Consider the following 26471-nt stretch of genomic DNA (forward strand, 5'->3'; position numbering starts at 1 on the left):
TGAATTACTTTGAGTTAATCATTATCTTATTCAAACTGTTGTTTGATAAGAAACTATATCTATATGCCTTTATTGTGCCAAGATAAATATGATTGAGGATTAATACCCCAACTCACTTTTCCAAAGAGTTCAAAGAAGCCTTTGACAAATGGCACGACATGCTCTGCCATCCAGGCTCAGTTATAAAATACTCTTGAACTCAACTGGACATTCCTTGAAAGAAAGGAAAAGAAGCTCGACCAAGGCTTTGCCTAAATGGCATTATATTCACCCTATAAGGTCCATTGAATTAAGAAGAAAAAATGGTTTCCAACAATGGACAAAAGAGAATAAGAGTACCTAAATTGAAATCGCCTAAGTGGTCGAGACTACATTCTCTATTGATCTAGTGATCAATATGATATTAGGCAAATAGCCAGGGCAATCATGTTTGATTAACCCACGAAATTTATCACTTAGATGGCATTACCATACTTAGCCATTCGGATTATGATGCAAATATTTAAAAGGGCACAAATGTTATCCCATAAGATCTCACGTGTGTGCAATATATATATGCACAAGGGAATTTATTGTCCCAAGCACCACGAATTTGAGTATGTTCATGAGGGGGAGTGAAGACAAATCCCATGATACATGACCATACTAAAATCCGTGAAACATGGTCCACAACCATATTACATATTGGTTAATTTGATATAAAGACCATTACCTATAAGGTTCAAATTCTAAAAGTCCATATGCTTGGGGACACCATGAGTTATAAAAGAATGAACCTTCATCAGGCCATAGTAATTATATCAGGCCATATAAGTGATCATAGATATTCCCACCTCAGACTGATACGGGTCATGAGTCCAGACATATATCATCTTAAGATATTATGAAAGAATCCACTACAAATATATGTGTCATCTAAGATAATGTGATCTTAGAATCTCATAAAGAGGATTGGGAATATATGTTGGATATATATTATGAATATACTTTCTCCATAAGTTTAAAAGAAACCTTGAGCCAAAATGGGTGATCTAATTATAGACCAAAGAACAAGGATTACATAAGGTTTATGAATCCGAATATCCAACAATGAAAGGAGAAAAGTAATAAGCTGGTATAAAGAATGATAAAGAATGGTATCTACCATCTGGTATCAACCATCAATGTCTTGGCAAAGATCCTCGGACTAGAAAATAATTTATAGACGTCCATATGCTACAATGATAGCAAAATAAAATGTCAGACACATTGACCCGAGAGAAAGAATGACTATATGTCATCCCATCTTAGCACCACACGGTTTTGATGTCTTAAAGACACAACCAAGTTGCTACAAAGTCTATATAAGATAGACCAAATAAATGTTCCAAATAAAGTTCCATAAATTCTAAGGAACCTCGGAAAGAAAGAAAAGTGCATGAGATAAAATCCGAGTTTTATTAAAGGAAACCATTCCAGACATTGAGATATAAGGCTGGCCAGCTGAACAACTAGGTACCATACCATATAGCTTGGGACGCCAAGTTATAAGGTTATTAAGGTCCTAGATAATGAAATCTCAAATTGATTTATACCATGTCTGGAACTAAAAGGAACTATATATATATATAAGTGTGTCGACACATACATTCATAGAAAATGCGCAAGTATGTAGCACATGAATACAAAGATATGTATCGAGGATCATAAACCCACACAAGAGTACTCATAATGAATAATGAAAGAAACGTGGGGTTTAAAGTGATATATAAAAGGCGTATTGTATTGGCCATGAATATGTAAACGCCATATGATGCCCAGTGAATATATAAATCCTGAAAGAATGATAAACCGTGAGACAGGCCGGGAAACGTCTATATATAATCCAATGTGGTGGATACTACTACATATTTCACTACATATGATGTCTGGAAGAAATTCAAAAGATGTAGTATGCTATATATGACTCACTGGATGATGATGATAATATTATTGGCACCAAAAGGTTTACCAAACAGTATTGAGCTCAGAATCAAAAGATGAGAAAAGAAGTTCTCTTGAACAGCATTTTCCTAAAGTTGTTCATGGACTGAATTAAATTAATACATGTAAGCAAGTGAAGTGTTCTATAAGAACAATTCAAATCAGTCCATAGAGGAATTTTAAATTCCTTGTGTTTTATACTAACCAGCCTAAGATAGGTTAAATGGTTATTCATTAAACCTTAGAAAAGGTTATAGACCATCACCACAAATTAGCCAAATTTTGGTAATACTTATGGTTGGTCGAATTCTCAGCATGAACCAACCAAGCTGTGGTATGAATGAATAAGCTATCATAAAGATAAGCTATAAGATCGAAGTTCATCTTTGAACAAAAGGTATAGGACCACATTATGCGTCCATATGCGACCCAACGGGTCCGACCATCATATATGAAGATAATGCAGCTTGCATTGCTCAACTCAAAGACGGGTATATCAAAGGTGACCGAACCAAATGTATTCTACCCAAGTTCTTCTTTACCCATGAGTTGCAGAAAGCTGGAGAGGTCAACGTCCTTCAGATCCGGTCTAGTGAAAACTCAGCCGACCTCTTCACCAAATCATTGCCCTCTTGCACATTCAGGAAGTTCACGCAACAAGATTGGCACGCGTAGACTCAAGGACCTTCAGTGATGTCCAAATCAGGGGGAGTAATGTGTGTTGTACTTTTTTTCCTTTCTCTGGTTTCCCTTTTTACCACATTGGGTTTTGAGTTTTCTAGGAGAGGTTTTAATGAGGCAACATTAGCATGTTACAAGCCCTATATGGTTATGGCATCCAAGGGGGAGTGTTATGAATCATGAAGTGGATGGTCCATAACCTAGACCATATAAGTTCAAGACTAAAGTCCATTGGAGGTTTACATCCAGCCACATGGAAGACCCATTCAACCTTAGTCTTTATGAGTTTGACCATGTTATTATGTAGAGTATCTTTGTAATCAATTCTCCCTTTGACTCCACCTTGTATGAACCACTATATATAGTGGTGTAAGCAATAAGAAATATACAACACATTCTCACAAATCTTCTCTCAGATATTAACACATTAAAATAAATTGATATCGAGTTTCGATATATAAATCACTAAAGTTTTGAGGTATAAATGAAGCATATATTCACAAGTGTGTACAAAGGCAAAGCTATATAGAATAGAAGAGAAATCAAACTTCACTCGAAGTGGAAGAGAGAAGAGGACTAGTGAGGCTATCGTTTCTGCTTCCTGAGAATCGAAGCGGGCGCAGAGCTGGATCTTGGTACGCACTGACCAAGTTGTCGTAAAACTCACCCATTCTTGGATCGTTTTGATCTTCCCTGTCTCTCTTCGTCAACACCTAAAGAGCCACAAAACACACACACACAGAGTTAATTCCATTTACGTTCTTGCAATCCTCCCAAGGAGATTTCGGATTGGTACCTCGGCGGGATAGGCGGTGAATATAGGCATGAAGCGTTTACGACAGAACTCGTTGAAGAGGAGAGTGAAAACCGGAAGAGGAATAAGCAAGTAGGTAGCTAGTTCCATCTTCTTGAGAGCAAATAAACCAATTGCGATACCGTGCATGAGTACAAGAGAGAATACCATCGTATAGTGTATCATTGGCCAAAACATCCCTCCTGTTTCATACTTTGGTTCGTACACGTTTATGAACTGCATCCATAAATAAAACGCAATGGACTGCTTAGTTCAAGTGGAAGGAAAAATTTAAAAAATGAGTGTCACGTCACAGTGTCACACATACCTGGTTACGGTAGATGATGTACGCAAGGACAAAGTATAAAAAGATGAAAGGGAGAATCAACGGAGCTAAGAAGAAGTATGTAATCCCAAGTAGCCCGAAGAAGAGAACTCTTGGGGTGTCTCTGTGGTACCGCATTGGGGGGACTTCAAACTCTTCTTCCGTTGGTTCGAGTGATCTTTTCACGTAACTGACCATGAAGGGAACTACGCGGAAGAGTTCAGTAAGAGTATCCGTCCACCCTGTTGTCACCACATAGGCGATGAAAAACGAAGCCTGAGCTGGAACAGCCACAGCCAACTTGAAAAGAATCTCCTTTGGATCGAGAATCACAGAGAGCTTGTAGAAGGCTGAGCCAGAGAAAACAGTTGCGAAGAACACATTCCATATTGTGAACCAGATCACTTTGTTGCAAGCGCTCTTTTGTATGTCGCTATGGCAGATGTGGCCTTGGAAAGAAGAGAGAAACTCCATGATGGGTGGTACGATTTTTAAAGATGTCTGAAGTATAAGACTCGGAAGGTACCCAGTTATGATCTGACTTACAATCTTCCTGCATAACGTTTAGCACAGTGAGCATTAGAGTATTGTTTTTTAAATGTAAATGAGAATGGGAGAACGTTAACGTACATTGATAGAATCAAAGTGAGGAAGGGGAAGAAGTATTCTAGCGCTGAGAGGTTGGTGAGACCTTGGACGAGCACGACTGGAACAAGAAACAAGGTGGTAAGGATGAGACAAGCGAACGCAATCACGATCTTAGAAAGCCATTTCTGCATAAACGATGCGGAGAAGAAAGGCCAGTGGACATCGTGAGGCTCTGGCGCTGGTTCTGTCAGCCAGTAAGTGGGGTTGAGTGACTGTGGCATGTGGAGTGCCATTGCAGCACCGTAACGAGACTTGAATGATACAAACGCAGCTCGAACTTCCTACAACCATGAGAGGAATATGTAAATAATGAGGAGTAATGTAGTATGCAAGAACTAATATCTAAGGGCATACTTTTCCAGGTGATGAAACTTCAGCTTGGCCCAAACGTATGTTGTGTTCCAGTTCCTCTAACACTTTCTCATAGTGACCCTCAGGAGTGTCCTTGCGACTGAAGAATCTCATTGGCGTCTTTTTAACCCGCTGGGGATCTGCCTGCTTCTTATGATGAACTTTTTTATATAACTTCTTGGCATTATCCTGCAAGAGGGCAGAGTTGAAAAAGAAGACACACAGATACACTGTGTAATGGAAGAAGGCAGATTAGGTGTTTCAGGGACTTACAACGACGCTTCGGAGCTTACTAGTTCGATGGATAACCACATGAGACAGGTAGGTAGAGGAATGATTTTCTCTGAAGAACCTATCAACAGTGTCGCTCACAGTGGCTCCATCAGAAGAAGGGACATTACGGACCAAGATGGTGAACTGATTTGGCTGAGGTTTGGATGAATGGAAATGCTCAATCCTTTTCATGCCAATATATCTGAATTCCTGTCAAAGACAAAACCATTCTAGTGACAAATCTTCTAAAGAGTCATCAGTAAGAGAAGTTTGGTATTTGATTAGAATGGAAAGAAACTCCCTTACAAAGTAAAGAAGACAGCAGACAAAAGCAGTCACAAGATATATAGCTCCAAAGTGAACCCATAGCCTGCAAGAAACCAAACAAAAGAGCACTAATTGCAAGAAACCTAATGTCATTTTTGGGAACTGAGACATGAGTTGAAACTCATCTGCATTAATGGAGCCTTAATAATACTATTAACCAATGTTCAAGAAATCGCTAGGCGTAGTTATGCGTTTTATATAAGATTATTGATTAGGCCGATTGATTAGACCGATTTTGTTTTGTTTAGGTCCGATTTGCCGCCATTAGAGCCACCTAGACCAATTTTAGAACACTGCTATTAAGAGTTATGAGGAGGTTACCATGGTGAGCGAGTATTGAGGTTAACAACAGAAAAAATATCCAAGGAATTGGCAGACCAGTCAGCATAGTTGATCTGAGTAAGCTGATCACCGAAGACGTTGACAGGCAAGATAACAAAAACCCCAATGATCCCAGCAAACAAGAACACTTTCAAACTGCACAAGAAAGAGATAATCATTCATTACCAATGCGTTATATAATGGAATATTTTCAAAATCAAGATGGGAGTTCACCTGAAAGTAATCATTCTCATGAACACAACGCCGTCCAAGCCAGATTTTTCCATGAGTTCCTCTTCAGAAGGCCTCCACGATTTCCAAATCCAGCGGACAGAAGGGATGTACCTAGCGACTTTGTTGCGTCTTCTTTTAGAGGTCCCTGCCACGAGCCGGCGCGGTAGGAAGACTTCGTAGTTGTGCGGCTGCTTCCTCAGGATAGAGTAGAGTATGAAGAGCAGTACGCAGAGGCAGGAGTTTATCCCGACGGACATTAGAAGTGCAGACACCAGCATCTTTTCGACGACGATTTAAATATCCTCAGAGCTGCTGTGTAATAATAAACTCAGATTAAAAACACATATACGGGACTAAAAACTACGCAAGCTCAGATTCTACATTTGTAACGCAACAGGGATTAATGGAAGTCGAGACGCGAAATCAAAAGTACTACGAATCTATACAGGGATCTCGATCATAAAACCTGAAATCGAAATCCAGAGAGGCCTTTGAAAGCTTCAAAGTCAGTGATTGGAGCAAAACCACAGCTTAGGAATCGGAGCAATTGAAAATCCAGAAATTGACCATATATAATATGATTGATTGATTGATTGATGAGAAACAGAAGCGAGATAAGGAGAAGAGATTATTATTTAGTTAATGAATGACATGAAATGGACGGTCAAGAACACGATTACCACGCGTTTATTGAGAGCTCTGTATAATATGTTATCGATAACAGGGTTCGTTCAGATTTGGACCTTCCCTCGCTTCCCATTTTTGTTTATTGATAATTACCAGAAATGCCCTCAGTGTTCTATGGATGTTTTTTTATGATTGTAGGACTCTTCAAGGGTATTTTTGTACAGTTTGTAGAGTCAACGGGTTTAGCCAACACATGTCGATGAAGCAATCGCTATTATAAAATCGTATGAACGGTAATAATTCGACAGTGGACATGTTCGTATATTCTAAAAATATACTTAGAGCATCTCCAATGGTGTTCCCACCATTGGAGTCCTTAAGTATATTATACTATTTTTTTTTTTTTTAAGAGTTAAGGATTCTAATGAAATTTGTATGTCCAATAGTGTTACCCAGAATGAAATCCTTAAGAATAAAAAAATAATAAATTTTAAAACATGGGAAAATAAGATAATTTTTTTAATATTTATTTATTACATGATTAAACATATAAAATTACAATAATTATTAATTTTCATCTCCAAATTTGTTCCAAATATTCTCAATTAAATCATTCTTCAATTGATGATGTATTTCCGACTCGCGAATCTGAACCCGAGTGGCACGCATTTCATTGATGCTTGGAGGGATGTCGGTACCACTAGACTTATGCACCCGTGAACTGCTGGCTACATCTTCTTCTTCAAATTCAGATGGATCGTACTGAGTGTCGTATCCATCTCGTTCATTTTCGACTATCATATTGTGCAGTATGATACATGCTCTCATTGTCATCCCTATCTGTTGCTGATCCCATGAAAGAGCTGGGTTTTTCACAATCGCAAATCGAGCTTGTAAAACTCCAAAAGCCCGCTCCACATCTTTCCGGGTTGATTCTTGAAGTTTAGCAAATAACTCTGCTTTAGGACCTTGAGGTAGTGAGATAGATTGGATAAATGTTAACCAGTTTGGATAAATACCGTCCGTGAGGTAGTACGCCAAATTATACATGTGTCCGTTGACCACATACTCTACCCTCGGAGCCCGACCTTGAATAATGTCATCAAAAACAGGAGACTGATCGAGGACATTAATATCGTTTAAGGTACCTGGTAGACCGAAGAAAGCGTGCCATATCCAAAGATCTTGTGAAGCTACTGCCTCTAACACAATTGACGGTTTTGTTGATCCCCGGGTGTACTGTCCTTTCCAAGCCGTTGGGCAATTTTTCCACCTCCAATGCATACAGTCGATGCTTCCTACCATCCCCGGAAACCCGCGTATCTCTCCAATATGGAGTAGTCGCTGAAGATCCTCTTCTGTCGGTCTTCGTAGATACTCATTACCAAATAACTGAATTATTCCTTCATTAAAATTCTTTAAACACGAAATTGACGTGCTTTCACCAACTCTGAGATATTCATCAACCGCGTCAGCTGCAGAACCATAAGCAAGGAGACAAATGGCGGTTGTACATTTTTGTAGTGGTGAAAGACCAAACCTCCCCGTTGCATCTCTTCTTTGTTGAAAGAATGGAACGTGTTCTGAGAGGCGATGGACAATACGCAAGAATAATTCTTTGTTCATACGAAAACGGCGTCTGAATAAATACGGCGGAAATGTCGCATCTTCACTGAAGTAATCATTCCATAATCGGTTGTGTCCGATTTCACGGTCTCGTTCTATATAAGCGCGTTTCTTCGGCTTAGAGGGTTGGTCTTCCAAAATGTTGATGTAGGTTTCATCTATGATATCGTCGATAATTTCGTCCAATCTTTCTTCAACTTCATCGGATGACGATGATGACATTTTTTTAGTATCTCCTGGAAAAAAAATTATGGTATGTTTAACTGAAAGAAAGAAATAAAAATTAAAATTTTAGTAGAAACAAAACATGATATTTTTTAATAATCTTTACTTTGATTCCTTTGAATTTTGCATATTGCTTCATAGATAATTAAAAATTCAAAGTAAACATGTTTAACAAACGTTGATAATTAAAAATTCAAACTAAACCAAGAAGTTTAAAGAGATGATTTTACCTTCTCACCTTTCTACCTGTGCTATTTTGCTTGAACCAAGAAGTTTAAAGAGATTGAAAGAGTTAATAGAGAAGAGTTTGTTTGATTGAAAGAGAAGCATTCAGAATTTGATAGACATTACAAGTACTAAGTAGGGAAAGAGAACAAAGTTGCATACAAGAAATAAACTAAAACGATAAAACAGCTGCACTTATAGAAGTGAAACTTGACACCCGTGACTTCCTCCACACCCGTGACAAACTTCAAACTCCCGTGAATGCGATAAAGACCAACAGACTCTGACTAACAAACTCACGTGAATGCGATAAAGACCAACAAACTCCCGTGACTTCTACACCTGCTAAAACAAATAAGACAAACGTTAGTAAACAACAAACATCAAATAAGTACTTGTAACAGCTAACTACTCGACATGTTACTACCTAAACTCATAACATATTACACATAAGTTTCAGCTGAAGAGCTTTTTCCATCTCAGTAAGAGGGTCTTTTTTGGCGAGTAGACGGTCAAGCAACTTCTGCTTAGAGAGTTTATCTTTCATTTCCATTATGACTTGTATTTGTGACAAGGACTCTTCTGCAACACTCTTCTTCTTCTTCGTAGCAGCTTTAGCTGCCTTGACCCCCACGGGTCTAACCACTTCTTCTTCTCTAACAACCTCCACCCCTTTGCGCTTTTCCTTCCCACTCCCCTTAGCCAAATAGGTAGAGGACCATTTCTGGTCATGCCTCAACTCTCTCCAGGCATGTTCCATGCTAAACTTGACCGAGTACTGATTGGAGAAGTTATCCAAAGCAGCTATCATGACATCATCATCGTTTTGCCCACTACTCTGCTCCCTCAGTGCTGTGTCATAGCAGCCTACGAACTTGCACACTTGCTCGTTAATCCGAGCCCACCTCTGCTTGCACTGACCAAGCTCTCTAGGCACTGTTCCCACCAGTTGAGGGCTTTTGTTGTAGTAGTCAACAATGCGGCTCCAGAACCTAGCAGCTTTCTGCTCATTGCTCACCACCGCATCCTTACTCGTGTTAAGCCAAGCTCCGATTAGGATTTTGTCCTCCTTAGTAGACCAAGGCCTCCTCTCCTTCCTAACAGGAGACTCCACAGCAGATTCGACAGTAGGAGACGCATCAGGACCTTGGGTCCCGAACCAAAAAGGTTCGGGTGAATCAAGGTCCACTGGGGACTGAGATTGACTAAACAGGAGGTTAACATAACTTGTGTTGTTCGCAGCCATGTTTTCAGATTTGTCTAACTCAGAATTGTGGTAGCTAACTTAAGTAGGGGAGCTTCAACTAAGAGACATTTAAAGTTGCAGTTGGGAAGCTAACTAGTTCTATTAAACACCAATCAAATCAACCTAAGACCCATTTGTAAAGCTGGAAAACATTAAAACCAATCAAATCCGAGGCGTTGAAAATTTTAAACACCAAACAGTCACAACGTTTTAGTATTGTACCTAATTAAAGAGACTATGAAGGTTTAGCTACTTATATTTGGTAGCTACTTGCATTTATATTTGGTAGCTACTTGCATTTATATTTGAAACAAAAGAGAGAATGAAGGTTTAGTATTGTACCTAATTAAAGAGACACTGCTTTTGTAGACTTTGCTTTACTTCTTCGAACTTATTCCTGCAAATACATGAGATCAAACAGTCACAACGTTATACAAAATGGCTTTAACAACAACCAAAGCAGAGTACACATACTTACCAGACATATACATGACCGCGAAACCTAAAAGAACGGTCAGGACTGAGACCATTATCCTCATATAGGGCTTCTTGACCTCCCATACGCTCTTCTTTTGCTCGCAGACGGTCTTCTGTACCTCACAAACTGTCTCCTGTAGAAGGCTGCGTGTATGAATAATCTTGTCCCATGATGACTAAACCTGGAAAAAAAAATGTTGAGGCAATGAGGATAAGACTAACAAACACAAAAGACATGAACAGATTAATAGCAACACATAACAAACATATAACAAACAAATGTATGAGCACCCGATCCATCTCTGAAACCATCAAATTATTTTCGGTGTGAACCCCATAATCGATTGAAAACCGTTTATCAAAACATCCCCAAATCGTTTCGAATACACCTAAACCGAACCCAAAGTCGCGACCCAACTAGAAACCCTAATCGATTCAAAATCCATATATGAAATAGAAAACACAAATGAGAACGAAATCAATCTCCCCAAGAAGAAACCCTAATCGAATAAACCCACGAATCAAGAGAGGAACCCACTGATTTACCAGTTCTTCGCCGAGGATCGGAATCGCCGTTGAGCTTTTGTTTTTCCTTCACCGAGATGATTTTTTGACCACAAAAAAACACGAGATTATACAACGTTGTGGTTGCTCTCAAATGCCACGTCGATAAGGATTGGGTATCGAAAACCTCTTCCATAAGGATTAATCCTTCTCAATCCGAGCCCATTTATTATTATTATAATCGAAAACCCATAAGGACTTGGGCTTAAGGATTCGATCAATACACCGTTGTGGTTGCTCTTACAAGACAAGACAGAAGAACGAAACGCCACGTTGTGGTTGCTCTCAAATGCCACGTCGATAAGGATTGGGTATCGAAAACCTCTTCCATAAGGATTAATCCTTCTCAATCCGAGCCCATTTATTATTATTATAATCGAAAACCCATAAGGACTTGGGCTTAAGGATTCGATCAATACACCGTTGTGGTTGCTCTTACAAGACAAGACAGAAGAACGAAACGCTGCATTTTCGAGAAAGGGAAGAAGAAAAGAAAAGAGAGCACTTTTCTTCTTTAATCCATTCTCATTCGCACCTTTGCACGATCTTAATTTGCTTTCTGTTTATGCCTTTAGCTTACCTCCCTCCTCTAACTACTTTCTCCTGTGAAACACGACCTATTCATAATGGCTCGAATCCCTCTCTCCATAGGTTACCACTTGTGTCCCACAGTGTGCAATGTTTACACAAAGTTGTCGGAAAAATGCACATTTTGTATTAGTTTAAACCATCAAATTATCCAGCATTAAGGACCAACAAATCTAAACCCATCTCCAAAGAAGGACAATACTGGCACATAAAACCAAAGTTCTAAGTCTCAAGAGAACATGTTTGCAGTAGACATTGAACTAATATACAACAGCCAAAAGAAGAGTAGATTTGTTTCGTGCGTGTGACAGCCTGTAAGTAACAAATTAGATGACTTTCTTCTTCTCGAAAAAGGTCTTCAAGTGTACATACTGCATTGCTGCCACTCCTATGCAGACGAATAAAGAGAGTAAACTCAGCCACGCCATTTTAGTGTTTGTGGACCGGTTCAGATCTTGCATTTGCTCTTCCCTGAGGAGAAGACCAAATCAAAGTTACATCTTTATACCATATAGTCCAATAGCATTACACTCTGAGATTGAAAAGCACAAGTCTTTTACCTTTCTCTAAGATAAAACATTTCTTCGTGAATTGAGTTGACAGTATCAAGAAGGCTCTTTACATCAAACTCCATGGTCTGCCACAAACACAAAGGCATAAGAACACGGAAACATTCTTCAACACACAAAATCAACTAGCCTAACACCATTACATCCCTTGTCTCCAGCTAAACCAATTACTCTATTTCAAGTCTCTGAACTCTGGGGAATTTTTTTGTTATCTAAATTTGCTCAGAAGAGTGAATCAAATGAGAGAGAGAGAGCTTACTTCGACTTGGCTCTTCTTGGCAACAGTAGCCCAGCTCTTGGATTGAACACCCGTCCTCCACTCAAAATCAATGCTCAGAGTCACCTCAGGCTTATGATCGACGGCGGAGAAACACGCCATGTAGTCCCCTGCTTCCACTGCCGAGAACGCGAATTGCCCAGACGCCACTTGATCCGCGTGATGGTACGCGTTCCCGGAGCTTGACGTTACCTTTATCATCGGAAACGAAATCAGATCTCCCAAAAAAAAAGATGCAAAAAACTCAAAATCAGAGGGATCTGGGTTACCTTGACGGAGATCTTGTGGGATTGAGGCAAATCGTGGCCGTCGTGAGGGTTATCGACGCTGTACTTTCCGACGGTCATTGAATTGCTCTTGATGTCTTCCGCTATACACTTTGTCCGACCCGAGTGCAGATCGAAGTGCAGCGAGTGTGTTACACGCGAACCAATCGCTAGAATCACAAGCACCGTCCATAGCTTCTGCGACCGGAGAAGAAACATTTTCGAAAGATATAATCAGAATCTCTTTCCTTCGTCGCCCGTCGGGTCTTTATTATTGGAGACGAACACCAGTTACAATTACACGTGTATGTATCTCTTTGGCTAAGACACATAAGTTTGTATAAACCGGTCCAAAATTGTTAGGGCTTTCTCATCAGACCCGGTTTGGTATATCTTAATAAGAGCATGATTAACGCGGGATCCTTAGGACGAGTTTCTTGGTGGAATATAAGAAGCAGTCTATTAACTTTTAACTGAACCCCGTCCCTAAGACCACCTCCAATGGTGGGTTTAGGGTGAGGTTCTTAAGAAAAAAAGAAAAATAAATAAATAAAAAATGATACAATTAGACAGAACCGCTTCTTAATTAAGAGGATATATGATCGGTTGAAATCCCATATGTGGCTAATGTGTATTGGATCGTTGCTTTCACACGAAAGGGAAAAAAAATGTCCCTTCTCTTTCTTCGTTAATCTCACTTCTTCGTCATTATCAAATACCGTCGCCGATGTTGTCGAAATCTCCAAAGGAGATGATGTTTAATCCGATTCTTTCATCCTCGATGTTCTCCTCCAAATCCGTCCATGCAATCACCATGAAGGGTCGGATTCTTTTACTTTTAGAAAAGCTTTGTTTTCTGAAGAGAGAGAGAGGAAGAAGAAGAAGAAACATCAGCCATGTTTTCTGGGTTGTGGTTGTCTGCGCTGTTCCGTACATCCTCTCGTATTTCTCTGATTCCAAGGATGAGCTCAAGCTCGACTTCTAAGACTTGATTTTCAGGTCAGTGGAAAACTTGATCCGACGATTCCTATCAAATTGTGTCTTCGATTGATGTAATATTTAGCAAGATCTCCGCTGATAACGATTATAATCTGATTGGATCCTGGTTCGAGCTAATGTTCTAGGATCGAGTTTTGGTACTTACTTGAGCTTTATCATAATTGTGAACTTTAAAGTTTCAATTTTTATTTATGATTGATCTTTTAGCTTAGGTTTCACAAGGCTTGTTCATGTGATTATGTTGAGAATACTTTCATTATGAAGAAGCTATCTTTGTAAATGAGGTATTGACTATATATACTTAGGCAAGCTAGTTTGCACCTTTTGTGTGCTGGCATGAGAGTCTTCTTGAGGAGAGCCTGTTAAATGCATCATAGCTTCTATGTTCAATGCAAATGTGTTGTTGTCTCTGATCAATTTTTTTTTGTGTGTATTGTCTCTAATCATTTTATGTTCTTTTTTTCCATTTTGTTTCCTTTTGTTGCTTCTCCTCTGATCTAGCTTAGGCGATGAACCCCAAATAACATGATACATAACAGGCTTTGTATCTTCAAAACGTCAAATATTTGGGATGTTTTTTGGTACATCTAATGTTGCATTTCACATTATAAACTGTTGATCATGTGTACTGTATTTGCAATAACTGTAGAACTAGCATTTTTTTCATGAGTTTTATATGCATGTTAGTGAGCTCTGCACTGACCAAAGACGTGGTTTTGATATTGATTATGGTTTATAACCAATTGATCCTTGTAAAGCTCTGTGATTTCCTAGCTTAGACCTCCTTGAACATGATTTTACCTCCCATGGAAGGGAACTTCTTCAGGTCTGATGCTCAACAAGCGCATGATAGACAAGAAGACATCTCTGGAGCTAAGGCTGACTTGAAGATCAATGAACCGGACTAAACCTGCAGTGGTGACAGAAACATAAGCTGAATGATATTTTAGAATACATAAACCATATGGTTAACATGTGACACAAGAAGGCATGAGAGTAGACACAACTGTATTAAGTTTAGATCAGTACTGTGATTGCATTATATGAGTATTGTATATCTTAACTTGGTTTTTTTTCAAATTGAAGTTGCTTGATCCTTTTTTCAAATTGCCATGTTTTTTTCCAAATCCTCGTTATAACACAACACCTTTCTTTATTTGGTTACTAGTCTTCCATGTGACACAAATACAAGTCTTCCATGTGACACAAGAAGACACTTGGGATGACAACTAATCAGATTTTTCTCGTTTATGATTTGTATATGTATCTTTTAATATGCTATTATGTCATTTTTATTTAAATTTTTATGTTATGAAATGCAATCATTCAACTTCTAAAAAAAAAAATTTAAGAACCTCTGAAAAATTCTTCCATTGGATCATGAAAAAATAAATTACACTAACAAGGATTATAAACTTTTCAAATCACACAGTTAATTATTAAATTAGTCTACCATTGGAGTTGCTCTAAGAACCCCCCCTTCATCATGCTAATTTCCTTTTTTTCTGTAAAAGGTAAAAGTTTCCTTTTATCAGTAACTAAAAAAGGAAACTTACATCATCTATAAATAGAGACACCTGAGCCGTCGTCAGTGATCACTGATCAATCATCTCTTATTTACTACAGCAACAAAAGAAAGTGAGAAAAGCTTGAGAGAAAGTCAAGAAAGATTCAGGAAGTGCTTCGTTACGAGCTGTGAAGCAAACTTTTGAGAAAGGAAACCTCGAGCTTGCATTACGAGCTGTCTCCGAATCCAGACGCTCCTGAGCCTTACGCGCATGTCACAGCTTACAGAATCCTCCTTACGGCTGCTAACAATGTGACGGTCACAGGAGAGCCTGACTGGTACAGTAGTACGCCGTCTTGGGTACAATTGAGAGGCAGTGCTTGAAGATACTAGTGTTGTTGAATGGCGAGGCCATGAACTTCAAGGCGGCTTTGCAAGTCTACGATCTGGTTTTCCTTGGCATAGACGAGTTGACACACGCATATAGAAGACGAGCATATGATCTACGTTCTGGATTCTCTGTTTAGGGTTCAGTTTGTATAGTACAGTTGTGGTTTGAGCTGCACGTCTTTTCTATTAGGTCAAAGTTTAAGATAAAAGAAACATCTTGATCAGTTTTAATTTTAAACATTGTAATAATCTTCATCCATGTTATATAGTATATGATTTTGATTTCAACTTTTTTTTTCCTTTGGATTCATGTATAAAAAAATATACGGTTTTTACACATTGAATTGGGTCACTGGAAAAAAATACAAACTTTTCCTATTATTGGCAGTGTGAATCAGATAGCATTTATATGATAGCTGATCAGTCATCTTTGTCATCAGTTTCATCATCGTCATAGTAATGGAAAGGATGTGGAACTGACTTGAATGCTCTGTATTTGCCTACGTTGTTCAAGTGCTCATTCTCCAACCTGAAAAATTAACACCACATTACATTCACATAAGAGTTGGACCTTTTTTTATAAACTGAACATGTATATGTACCTGAAGAAGCTCCACATTCCCCGACGAACAATCTCTAAACATGAGATAATGGTTGACACAGCGACTTTGTGAAGGGACTTCAAGTTGAACTCCAGAACCAGCTGCATCCATGCCACTCTTAGAATCACATCCACTACCTGTCAAAAAATTTCAAATCATATTCAACAGGAAAGATGCTTTATCCTATATGAGATTCTGATATTGTGTAGTGTTAGTTATTTAATTACCATGGCTGCAAAATAGACGCTTTTGTGAGGGACAAGAAGTTTGTCTCTAAGGTAAGGGTTCTTGGAATGCCTGCGGAGGAGTCCCCAGTCTATAACAATGTCCCAGAATGTGTTCATACATATCGCAACACCTGAGCTTACAAGAGCCAAGATCATCCAGTTTCGTCCCTTTTTAAGCTCAAAAGCTGTTCTTATGATGACTGCAATGATTGTCAACATGTACTTCAGAGCATTGTATCCGTGTACTGAATCTTTTTCTTCGCATAATCTGCGTATGCACTGCATAAAAACAGATATATACATGCGTGAGAGAATTGGTGAGTGCAAGAGATTGAGTTGTGTGTAGTGATGATTACCTGGAGGAAGCGGAGCCAGTAAGGTATAACCCCAACGACAAAGTAAAAGACATTGTAAACACCATGACTATGACACTTTTCTTGCCTCTGCATGTATTCTCCTAAGCCATAGTAGCATATGAATAGCTCCAAACTCCTTATAGCTTGCACCTGAACTTAACAAAACACATAATACGATCAATCTTGCTCATTTATAGTCAAAACAAAGTAATGCAAAGTACTATTACAAAACCTGGCTAGTTAGGTGGTCGGCCAAGAAAAAATCTGGAAGTGTAACCTATGATGATGAAAAAAAAAACAAAAATATATTAATAAGATAAGATCTTTGTTGTTCTTGGTTTTAGGGACTGGTAGATAAATTAAAAAAAAAAATATATATATATATATGAGAATTTCATACAATCACCTCGTAGAGAGGGGCACATATGCAGTGAAGCAGTGATCGAAGGAAGAATACTCGACTTGAGCGGTATATAATGTTGAGAGGACAAAAGAGTATGAAAAGAACCATCTGCAAACATAAAGAATTACTATTCAATGTTATCATAAGTTACTTAGACGAGTGCACAAAATGCAAATAGTGAAAACATATCTTACAGTGACTAAACCCAAAGGAATAACCTCAGGGAGTGTGTTATTATCTTTCATCTTCCAGTCCATATCAAATTGCAAATTTAGCAGGAAGCAGATGAAGGCAAGCACCGCAAGACCGGTGCTCACCAGGAAAACTTCTCTGTAACCTAACTCAGTTCCCTGCTTGAAACCAAATATGAAAGTATAGTTGACTCTATAGAGCCTCCAGAAGTATATATTCGCTGAGTAGATGAGCATATGAAGAATGATGTATCCAAATAAGCTGCAGGACATGAAAAGGCTTGTGAGTGTTAGACAAGAGAGTTCACAAGGCACAAGTTCTGAGTCATTGATTATGATCAGTATGTTAGTTGCCTGTAAAGGGGGATGATGTTCGCCATGTATGCAGTACCGTAGTCCTTCTCCATCAGCTTTCTACTTTCTATCTTGAAAACCACCGCAACAATTAGTGCAATTGAGCAACCGGAAAAGAAACCTGTAGGAAGTTGAAGAAGAATATATCAGTGAATGAATCTAACATAACTAAAATCTTTTTCTCTTTTCTATCTTAGATTTTGCTCTTACCAGAGAAGAATGTAACCCTGTGCCTTTCTCTTTTAACTTTTGGCCGTAGACACTTCATGCCTTCTCTTCGGTTTCCACTTGAAAAGTGCTTAACGAAAGTTACCTCTACTCTTTCCAGGAGTCTGTTAACCTAAACAAAGGACGTAAGTGAACCAAAAGAATTGACGTAAGAACATAAAAGAAAACTACTTTAAAGTCTGCAACACACCACAAACCTCATCAGAACTCCCAATCAATGAGTTATCCACAGTTTTCATGTAGTTCCTGGACGCATTCCTTGAAGCAATCTACACGTTAACCATTAATATGAACACATTCCTCATATAACATATAGAAGAGCCTCTTATATTATTACCTTCTCGTACTTTTTCATAATCTTTGAAAACGCCAGAAGATTCATGAAACTGATTGAAATTTACACAAACAAACACAGACAAATCAGTAGAACTGACAATATAAAAGAAAAAAAAAATGCATCTTCTCACTCACCTGTACTCCTTGAGACGGCGGAGTTTCTGATAGAACTCACTAAACACAAGCCTCAACTGTTCCTCTGCTTTCTTTAACCCTTTCTTAGAGACTGGTTCTTTAGAATCTCCAAAAAGGCCTTTTAATGTAGAAAGAGGAGAATCAAGCGCATCATTCATCTTCACACGGTCCAGTATCTCATGAAGATCCTGCTTATCACCACCACCATCTTCCTCCTCGTTCTCATCGGTGTGAGAGGCCGGGACAATGTCAGTCACAATATGGGAAGCCTCTTCTTCTGGAATACTAGTTCTGTCAATACCATGCACCATATCTCTGTTCGCACTGCCTGGTGTTCTGACATCATCCACTACAACCTTATCAGAAGGATGCTTCTCCAAATTCGTGTTACTACTAGCATCATCAGGCTTCTTCACCTTGACACGCAACGCAATGAGTGCGTCCATTTGTTTATCAAGCAAAGCAGCTTCCTCAAGCACTTCCTCGACTTTCTCCCGGTAAAATCTGTTGACTTTGTTTAGATTCTCGTCAAGCTTCTTGAAGAAGGACTCTTCGAACTCACTTCCTTCTTCAGACTTTTTTAGAAACTTAGTCTTGTACAGATTACGATGAGAATCATCTTGCTGGAACGTGTCAACTTTTATGACTTGGTCCTCAATGTCACCTCCTCCACTGTTCCTATGATGGAAGGAAAGGCCGCTAAAGGAACGGTGCAACGCTTCTGCTTGCTGAGAGACTCTGGAGGCTACTCTGGTTAGCTTGCTGTGCTTGTAGCTGCGTATCTGTTTTAGAATCCTCTTCAAGCCGTTGTAGTCCATGTACGCTTCTACCCACTCTGGCACCATTTGCTTCTTGAATATCTTCCCGAACTTCATTTTTTTTACTCGATCTGATCACAAGCTAACTACAACAAGGATCAAAACCACACATGCAGCCAGAAAACATTTTTCGATACCTTGATAAGGAAGAAATGTAGCCGGAACAAATCTCCGCCGTTCTCTGCAAGTTTGTGAGTTACGACATTGACGAAGAGGAAGAAGACGAAGGGAGAGAGACGTCGGAACTTGAATGAAACGCCTTTACTAATCGCCGACTGACACTAGTATGGAGATCATATGCAGCCGAGACCATGCTTTTAAAGAGGTTAATCTGTCTTTTTACAGCCGTTGGATTCTTCTGCGAAGTTAGTGCCTGCCACGTGGCATCCGCTGGATGGGTTGCGTGTTGTTGATTAGATCTTGTTGCGGACCGAAACTGATGGAAGGAAGCAAATCATAGATACTGGCTTTGACCATTGCTTTTGGCCCAACAGTGCGTGACACGTGTTGCTACGTATGCTCCCGGTGTGTCAGTAAAACCGCATAATTTGGTACTAGTATGGGCCTTTAACCAACTATAACCGGTCTTATCCTTTTTCTTTCTTTATTGCGTTTACACTGTGCTAAGGCAATTTTTGGTAAAAAGTTTTATGGTCAATTTTATTTGTTCTTCAAATTGTATACTAGTTAAGTTGATTTTAGTTAAGTTATTGTCAGACGGGTTACACATTATTCTTCAAAACTCCTAATGGAAGAATGAATTTATAAACGAAAATTTTTCGCTCTAATTTGGTGACGAACAAAATGAACAATTTTTTTTTAATTATTTTATTTAATCAATTTCTCAAATGAATTTTCGTTTACTATTTTTTCATTTATGTAACATCACCAATTAAAGCCTAAATTTATTTAGATGATGCATTCAGAATTTCAGTTGGGTTTTCTGATTTAGCCTTTTAGACCACATTCGAGTTGTGTATATGTTTGGACCAGACTTAATTAATAACTAGATTTTGACCCACCCTTAAAAGCGCGAATTTGTTTGTTTTTCATTTATTGATCGAAAACTGATTTACAAACTACTATTATTTTTGTTTCAAACCATAACAATTAAGGGTTTAGGTTTTTATCATTTGTTTTTTTTTTTCAAAATATGGTAGTTGTTTAATAATAATGTTTGAGTTTTAAGATTTGTTTTCGTATCCGATTTAGATTCATGGTGGAACCTATAGACCCGATACATTGTATATAACCTGGTTTAGATTTAATGAAAAATTCGTTAATCAAAAATCTGATATAACCTTATAAAAACCCAAAAACTCAGTATTAACCTGCGATAAAACATTGATCCGATAAAACACAAAATATCTGATAGTATTTTTTAAAAAAAAATTGATTAAATTACTAATATATTTTTTAATATCACATAAATTAGTGATTTCTTAGAATTTGATAAAATTTTATTATGTTATCCAAATGAAAAATGATAATATAAAAAATCTTATTGATATGACAATATTAGTTTATTTTCGTTATTAATAACCTATTATATGTTTGTGTTTTTATTTTAGATTTAAAATTTAATTTTAAGATAGTTTTAAAAATATTCTTGAACACTCGTAATTGTCATATCAATATTATGTATTAAATGACATTATACATGAAAAAATAATATTCAAATATGTATACGATATATGGCGTAGGATATATGATTATTTGTGTTTGGATCCGCCACTGGGCTAACGAATCACGTCGGCGGGTCAAAATCTAGGGTATTTTTAATGAGAGGAAATAGTAAATAAATTTTGTCTTTCCAAGTAAATATTTAGGCAATTTATCTTGTTCGCTGTGCTAATGATGATCGTGAAATGATCGTACAAATCAAAGTTCAAATGAATTTTCGTTTACTATGTTTTCATTTATGTAACAGTCACCAATTAAAGCCTAAATTTATTTAGAAGGTGCATTCTGAATATCAATTGGGTTTTCGGATTTAGCCTTTTAGACCACATTCGAGTTGTGTATATGTTTGGACCAGGCTTAATTTATAATATTTTGGCTTCAGGTAAATGTTGTCTAGAATCTACTCTGGATCCAAATTCATTTAATTTTAATTAATAATATTTCATAGTTCAGATATTTTTAGATATCATTTACCTGAAGCCAAAATATTATATATTTGGGTCGGATTCGGGTTTCTAGTTTAATTAACAACCCCACTTGCGTCTGCCCCTTGATCAAGTATTATATATTTGTTCACTTGCGTCTGCCCCTTGATCAAATATTATATATTTGGGTCGGATTCGGGTTTCTAGTACAAGTGTGGTTCGGATCTCAGGTTCAATTGACCTTCAATGCAAACAAAGGAAATATATTGTACTGATTCTGCAGGAGAAATCCAAATGATTTATGCCAAAACAGAGCCAATTTAAGCCTACGTATCCATTGACTTATCCACTAAGAAAAACGTATGATATTTCCACCCTCTTGAGATCAAAATCCAGCAAAACTTAATCACATAGTAAAGTCCTACTCAGTTGTGAGAATTGTTTTGCTGATCAGGTATTGCGAGCGCACCCCTGCAACAGTAGAAATGAGGCAGCTTAACTCGCCCACAACTCCTGGAGACACAACATTTTATTCCACATAAGCTGGTGATGCTAAAAACGTTATAGAGAATGATATAATGTGACGATAACAAGTTGTTTCAAGAAGCAGTCTCAGGTTATTCCAGAGCAACAAAGACAACAGAAATTTAGCTGAACCTCCAGAGTCATATCTCATACAAAAATTTACCAATAGAATAGATTCAAAACAACCATCACCTGAAAACAATGATCATTGGAGCATGCTTTGCTCCTTCTCTTTGTGTATAGAAACCTGCATGATTTGGGAAAGCAAAGCTATGGTTTAACATTATCACTCTCTAGGAGGACAAGCATACTTTAGTCTCTTAACCCATTTTCTAAGATTCAATGGCTTACTAAAATCAATGATTTTTCTTTTAGCCTAAACGAAACTAAACAGATTTTAACATGTTAACAAATAAAGCCAAGGGAGATCGAAGCTTTACCAAGAAAACAGAACGAAACTAAACGTTTGAAAATCCGAAAAGACACTCTTATAGAAGAGACAAATCTTGAGACACCATCTCCATAATGGGCTGAGTCCCACCTCCCGAAGCCTCAAGAGCCTCCACAGCTTCCATACTATAAGACCGGCAACTAAAATAGAAAACCGCACTCATCATCGTATCAATAAGCACCACAAACGAATACATCACCACAAGCAGCGGACCTTCCCAAATCCTCGAAGACCCATCTCCGTAGCTCAAAATCTTCACCCTATGCTCAAACAGCCCTTCCACAAACGTCAACCCTATCGTCGACCCTAGAAAAATCAACAACCCAACCTGCGTCTGCCCCTTGATCAAATCATTCGCTCTCACCAACGCCCTTGGACCGGAGACGTCTTCCAAAATCGAGATCACAATCGTGGTATTGCATATAATAATCACATTCGCAAACACTACAGAGAACCCCAAACCGATAAAGATAGCTCCATATGCATTAAAATCAGGAGAGAAGCCAAGAACGAAGAAGGAGCTGCAAACAGCAACGAGGAAGACGCAGAAGGAAGTGAGGCAGACGACGATCACGACGCAGACCCAAAGGTAAGTGAAGACGAGGCGTTTCCAGAGTCTCTGCATGATCACAACGAACTTGGCGGCCACGACTCTCCTCCTCGAGTAAGTGCAATCGACGGAATAGACGACGGCGGCTCTGGATAAGAGCGAGAGAGTGACGAAGAGAGGGAAGCACGCGGCGGAGGAGACGGCTGTTTCCGAGAATTTCTGGCACGAGTTTCGAACAAAAGGTAGTAACGGCAAGCCGCTGGATTTCGCGAGGAGGACGAGGCGGATGGTGAGCGAATTGACGACTGATTGGTCGACTAGGAGGTTGGGGAGGAGGATCGCGGAGACGGGGCAGATCAGGAGGAGTAAGGTTAGCGTGAACGCGGCGAGGTTGTAGCGGAGGATCCGAACGGTTTCTCTTAGGATCTCGAGAGCGTTCATCGAGTGGAATTGATGATCATCGGATGGTGATGGTTCGATCTCGAGTTTTTGGGTGTTGGATTCGTGATTCGTTCGGGAGAATCCTCCAGTGTCCATGGTTTGTTTGATGTTTTTGGAGCTTAACCCAGATTATGGGGATTAGCTTTCGTGATCATAAACAAACACGGAACGAAAACGCTGCGTTTTAAGTGTTAGACATGAAACCGTCGTCACGGAAGGAAGGAAGGAATGAGAGAAATTTGGAATCTCCTCCTCTCAGAGTGTGCAGAAACAGGATTCACGCGTAAAGAGGTTCGAAAATGCTTTGTCGCCGTCGAAACCCGTGAAGGAAGGAAGGAAGCAAAATCATAACCATTCTTTTAGCCAACTAAGCGTGCCACGTGTGTAAGCTGTAATTCTTTTGCCAGCTAAGCGTGACACGTGTTGCTTTGTAAGCTTCCGTGTGGGGCCCATGTCATATTGCCAAATCATAAGGTGAGCAAAAGAACCGAAACCGATTCCAACCGAACCGAAACAGATTCCAACCGAACCAAAGTTTATTATCAAATAGTTTGGTTTAAGATTTTCCCAACCCAAACAAACCGAACCTAAACCGATTTGAACCGAACCGAAACCGATCCAAACCGAACCGAAAGTCTATTATCAAATAGTTTGGTTTAAGATTTTCCAACCCGAACAAACCGAACCTAAACCAATCTGAACCGAACCGAGAAATCAATGGGTATATGTTATTATTTGATTAAACATATTAGCAATATACAATATACTACAATCCTAACACTAAAGTCACTATTAAATTTATTAACGATGTTGGATTTTTCATTTTTCTATTTACTTTGGTTAACTTTGGTTTGATTGTGTTCTTATATACTTTTTACGGTTTTTTAAGATTTTATTTCAGTTTTATATTAGATTTAATTTACAAAGTTTATTTTTTTCATATTTACCAACATGATGATTTCACGACCATGTCTTTATATTTTAAAACATGATTTCTCGTAAAATAATTAAACTAAAAGAACCCGATTAAGCCGAACCGAATACAAACCGAATCGAAACCGATCGAAACCAAACTAATTATGGTTTACTTCAATTGGAAAAATTTTAAAACCGAATTAACCAAACCGAACCCAACCCAAACCGAACCGATAAAATAACCGAAGTGCCCACTCCTTACTAAATCACAACATGCATCAAAGTTGCATTAGCATTGCAAAAGCTTGCAAGTTACTTTTACAAAAACCTTTTAAATTGGTTGAAGATTAAACACATTTCAGTAATTAATTAACATCATAAACCTTTGAGGTCCTTTACATTAAGAACAGCCTATGATTCTCCACCCTCTTTGGATGAAAAAAAAAACTAATTAGTAGTTGGGATTGGCTTGCTCATCAGGTATTTGCTCGCTCACCATATGCAACAGTAGAATTGCGGTAGCTTAACCGGCGCACAACTCCTGAAACACATTGTCTGCACATTAGCTGGTGGTACCAAGCACATTACGCCAAAGAATGATATAATGACACATTGTTTCAAGAATCAGTCCCAAGTTATTACAGAGCAACAAAGACAACAACCTTTCCCATCATAATCTATTCGTGTTTTCAGTGAGAGTTAAATTACTTGCAGTTTCCACCAGAGGGGTATAAAGGAACAAAACATTGAATTTGAAAGAATATACATTTGTTCTTCAGAAGCATTTTGTTGCTAAAGATTTAAAACCTTGAATACCCCTCAAAGCCAGATTGAACACAAAACTAGCCCATGAAATGCACCTTCAGTAATACGTAGAGTAACAGCAGAACATGATCTCAGTACCTGCAGACTGCAGTGGATTATCACTGGAGTAGGTTTAAGGGCTCTTGGTACGTTTCTTATTCTTCTCGTGTTTAGAAACCTGCTCGATTCACGTAAAAAAAGTGGTAGTTAACCTAATAATTCTCCATGAAACAAGAAAAGTTCAGACGTTTTACTGCTGGTCTTTCTGATAGATTTAAAAGGTCTACTAGATTTAAAAGGTCTACTAAGTAGTCCTGATAAAATCAATGATCTTCAGTGGGAATCACGCTACCTTCTTCTTGGCCAAGAAAAAAAGTAGGTCTATTAAGTTTTCAAGGCATATTGAAAAGAAAAAAAGACAAAAATAGCACTAATTCAAATTTTTGTTTCCAAACTAGAATTTAAGGTCAAAAATCACAAAAATAGCACTTAATGTTTTATCAAAAGTCACAAATTTAGGGTTTAGAGTTAAAGGGTGGGGTTTAGGATTTAGGATTTAGGATTTAGGGTTTAGGGTTTAGGGTTTATGGTTTAGGGTTTATGGTTTAGGGTTTAGAGTTTAGGGTTTAGGGTTTAGAGTTGAGAAATGAGGTTTTGGGATAAGATTTCAAATTTTGAAAAATAAAACAAATAAAATTTTCAAAGGATAAACTTAGAAATGTGCTATTTTGGTCATTTTAGTTTTTGAGTGCTATTTTTGTGATATAAACTTAGAAATGTGCTATTTTGGAGATTTGCCCGAAGGCAATATTCTCGAAAAGTGTTTAAAATGGTTAATCATGATGGAAGATAAATGAATCCTATAAATTTTGTTCAATACTTCTATACCCCAACCACAGTTCTTAGTCAGTGAATAATATATCAAATCCTTCCTCATAGTTATTTCAAAGCTAAAGTTAAATTAATTTTTAACCTTTAGCCTAATATATCAAACATTCAAATTTAAATACTTCGAACATAAAGAATTCCTTCTTTGAACCTTTTAACAGAATAATTCAATCTTCTAAGTCATGCCGATAGAAAAATGATTTATTAGTAAAGCATTGCAAAGAAGCTAGCGATTATGATGACGACTTGATTAATCATCGTCACTCATTTATAAATGGGCTACAATACTAAATTTAGAGCTTTAGTGTGCGTCATCTCATCCTATCTTTTTGTCCCATGCCCCATATAGTGATAAGTAAATAGCTTGGTGACATAATATTTCATTCTTGTAATTGGCTTGGTGAACAATATTTTTTATTTTTTATTTTTTTTTGAAAAAGTGAACAATATTTCTTACATGTGCCATTTGAAGTATAGTATTAATATAGTTAGGTGCACTTGTCAAAATAGATTTTTGTGAGGATTTTAATTGATTAAAATAACAACTTTAGATTATTCATTAACAAAATAGTTTCCTTAAAACTTTCGAAAACAATTGTTTCAGGCGCTACTGTCGATCGATCTACTTGAAAAATAAT

General features: G+C 38.0%; 7 protein-coding genes and 1 long non-coding RNA gene across 10 annotated transcripts; 2 read left to right on the forward strand and 6 right to left on the reverse strand.

Annotated features, from left to right (window-relative positions):
• Positions 1 to 3076: 3076 nt before the first annotated feature.
• On the reverse strand, positions 3077 to 6649 carry LOC106406116 (CSC1-like protein At1g69450). Of its 2 annotated transcripts, none has more exons than XM_013846710.3 (10): positions 6382 to 6649; positions 5916 to 6224; positions 5682 to 5837; positions 5340 to 5403; positions 5034 to 5243; positions 4764 to 4949; positions 4392 to 4690; positions 3765 to 4314; positions 3440 to 3673; positions 3077 to 3356 (listed from the first exon to the last, which is right to left on the reverse strand). In XM_013846710.3, the coding sequence occupies exons 2-10, from the start codon at positions 6191 to 6193 to the stop codon at positions 3186 to 3188; spliced, it is 2148 nt and encodes a 715-aa protein (XP_013702164.1). In that variant the 5' UTR covers positions 6194 to 6224; positions 6382 to 6649; the 3' UTR covers positions 3077 to 3185. The 2 variants fall into 2 exon arrangements, with proteins under 2 accessions (XP_013702164.1, XP_013702163.1); XM_013846709.3 differs by having other exon boundaries at positions 5916 to 6227; positions 6382 to 6643.
• LOC125588538 (putative nuclease HARBI1) lies at positions 6356 to 8390 on the reverse strand. The gene is made up of 2 exons (XM_048759934.1): positions 7361 to 8390; positions 6356 to 6381 (listed from the first exon to the last, which is right to left on the reverse strand). The coding sequence occupies exons 1-2, from the start codon at positions 8388 to 8390 to the stop codon at positions 6356 to 6358; spliced, it is 1056 nt and encodes a 351-aa protein (XP_048615891.1).
• A 475-nt stretch (positions 8391 to 8865) lies between these two features.
• On the reverse strand, positions 8866 to 9864 carry LOC106405498 (glutathione S-transferase T3-like). Its single transcript, XM_022704421.1, has 2 exons — positions 9066 to 9864; positions 8866 to 8960 (listed from the first exon to the last, which is right to left on the reverse strand). Exons 1-2 carry the CDS (start codon positions 9862 to 9864, stop codon positions 8866 to 8868), a joined length of 894 nt encoding a protein of 297 aa, XP_022560142.1.
• Positions 9865 to 11597: 1733 nt separating this feature from the next.
• On the reverse strand, positions 11598 to 12914 carry LOC106406671 (transmembrane emp24 domain-containing protein p24delta10). The gene is made up of 4 exons (XM_013847373.3): positions 12609 to 12914; positions 12322 to 12531; positions 12054 to 12130; positions 11598 to 11964 (listed from the first exon to the last, which is right to left on the reverse strand). Exons 1-4 carry the CDS (start codon positions 12822 to 12824, stop codon positions 11820 to 11822), a joined length of 648 nt encoding a protein of 215 aa, XP_013702827.1. The 5' UTR covers positions 12825 to 12914; the 3' UTR covers positions 11598 to 11819.
• Positions 12915 to 13084: 170 nt separating this feature from the next.
• Positions 13085 to 14703, forward strand: LOC125589066. Its single transcript, XR_007325270.1, has 2 exons — positions 13085 to 13604; positions 14418 to 14703. It is a non-coding gene; the product is annotated as an uncharacterized LOC125589066 (long non-coding RNA).
• A 123-nt stretch (positions 14704 to 14826) lies between these two features.
• LOC106403412 lies at positions 14827 to 15663 on the forward strand. The gene is given in 5 exon segments (XM_013844243.3): positions 14827 to 14850; positions 15253 to 15294; positions 15297 to 15352; positions 15354 to 15454; positions 15457 to 15663. Coding segments are annotated over 5 exon segments (405 nt in total). The 3' UTR covers positions 15639 to 15663.
• A 114-nt stretch (positions 15664 to 15777) lies between these two features.
• On the reverse strand, positions 15778 to 19447 carry LOC106403036 (phosphate transporter PHO1 homolog 10). Its single transcript, XM_013843876.3, has 12 exons — positions 18334 to 19447; positions 18200 to 18248; positions 18060 to 18131; positions 17845 to 17974; positions 17635 to 17755; positions 17284 to 17542; positions 17093 to 17197; positions 16919 to 16963; positions 16687 to 16836; positions 16331 to 16609; positions 16104 to 16240; positions 15778 to 16030 (listed from the first exon to the last, which is right to left on the reverse strand). Exons 1-12 carry the CDS (start codon positions 19206 to 19208, stop codon positions 15922 to 15924), a joined length of 2331 nt encoding a protein of 776 aa, XP_013699330.2. The 5' UTR covers positions 19209 to 19447; the 3' UTR covers positions 15778 to 15921.
• Positions 19448 to 21477: 2030 nt separating this feature from the next.
• On the reverse strand, positions 21478 to 23735 carry LOC106404487. Of its 2 annotated transcripts, XR_001280994.3 has the most exons (3): positions 22225 to 23735; positions 21977 to 22031; positions 21478 to 21772 (listed from the first exon to the last, which is right to left on the reverse strand). XR_001280994.3 is itself a non-coding variant. In XM_013845207.3 (2 exons), the coding sequence occupies exon 1, from the start codon at positions 23320 to 23322 to the stop codon at positions 22273 to 22275; it is 1050 nt and encodes a 349-aa protein (XP_013700661.2). In that variant the 5' UTR covers positions 23323 to 23735; the 3' UTR covers positions 21810 to 22031; positions 22225 to 22272. The 2 variants fall into 2 exon arrangements, 1 of the variants encoding a protein (XP_013700661.2); XM_013845207.3 differs by lacking the exon at positions 21478 to 21772 and having other exon boundaries at positions 21810 to 22031.
• Between the last annotated feature and the right edge of the window lie 2736 nt (positions 23736 to 26471).

This window comes from Brassica napus, chromosome C6, assembly GCF_020379485.1.
Source record: "Brassica napus cultivar Da-Ae chromosome C6, Da-Ae, whole genome shotgun sequence".
Classification (NCBI taxonomy): Eukaryota; Viridiplantae; Streptophyta; class Magnoliopsida; order Brassicales; family Brassicaceae; genus Brassica; species Brassica napus.

What these genes read in the sequence shown, in the direction of transcription:
- LOC106406116 (XM_013846710.3), bottom strand. Translation starts at nt 6,193, where the DNA reads ATGCTGGTGTCTGCACTTCTAATGTCCGTCGGGATAAACTCCTGCCTC. An exon ending in CTCAATACTCGCTCACCATG is followed by an intron (nt 5,404 to 5,681) that starts GTAACCTCCTCA and finishes GGTTTCTTGCAG; the next exon opens with GCTATGGGTTCACTTTGGAG. An exon ending in TCACCGCCTATCCCGCCGAG is followed by an intron (nt 3,357 to 3,439) that starts GTACCAATCCGA and finishes GTGGCTCTTTAG; the next exon opens with GTGTTGACGAAGAGAGACAG.
- LOC125588538 (XM_048759934.1), bottom strand. Translation starts at nt 8,390, where the DNA reads ATGTCATCATCGTCATCCGATGAAGTTGAAGAAAGATTGGACGAAATT. An exon ending in AGGGATGACAATGAGAGCAT is followed by an intron (nt 6,382 to 7,360) that starts GTATCATACTGC and finishes TTTCGATTTCAG; the next exon opens with GTTTTATGATCGAGATCCCT.
- LOC106405498 (XM_022704421.1), bottom strand. Translation starts at nt 9,864, where the DNA reads ATGGCTGCGAACAACACAAGTTATGTTAACCTCCTGTTTAGTCAATCT. An exon ending in TCTTCAGCTGAAACTTATGT is followed by an intron (nt 8,961 to 9,065) that starts GTAATATGTTAT and finishes TTGTTTTAGCAG; the next exon opens with GTGTAGAAGTCACGGGAGTT.
- LOC106406671 (XM_013847373.3), bottom strand. Translation starts at nt 12,824, where the DNA reads ATGTTTCTTCTCCGGTCGCAGAAGCTATGGACGGTGCTTGTGATTCTA. An exon ending in CCCACAAGATCTCCGTCAAG is followed by an intron (nt 12,532 to 12,608) that starts GTAACCCAGATC and finishes CCGATGATAAAG; the next exon opens with GTAACGTCAAGCTCCGGGAA. An exon ending in CCAAGAAGAGCCAAGTCGAA is followed by an intron (nt 12,131 to 12,321) that starts GTAAGCTCTCTC and finishes TGTTTGTGGCAG; the next exon opens with ACCATGGAGTTTGATGTAAA.
- LOC106403036 (XM_013843876.3), bottom strand. Translation starts at nt 19,208, where the DNA reads ATGAAGTTCGGGAAGATATTCAAGAAGCAAATGGTGCCAGAGTGGGTA. An exon ending in TGATTGGGAGTTCTGATGAG is followed by an intron (nt 17,975 to 18,059) that starts GTTTGTGGTGTG and finishes TCCTTTGTTTAG; the next exon opens with GTTAACAGACTCCTGGAAAG. An exon ending in ACTGGCTCCGCTTCCTCCAG is followed by an intron (nt 16,610 to 16,686) that starts GTAATCATCACT and finishes GTTTTTATGCAG; the next exon opens with TGCATACGCAGATTATGCGA.
- LOC106404487 (XM_013845207.3), bottom strand. Translation starts at nt 23,322, where the DNA reads ATGGACACTGGAGGATTCTCCCGAACGAATCACGAATCCAACACCCAA.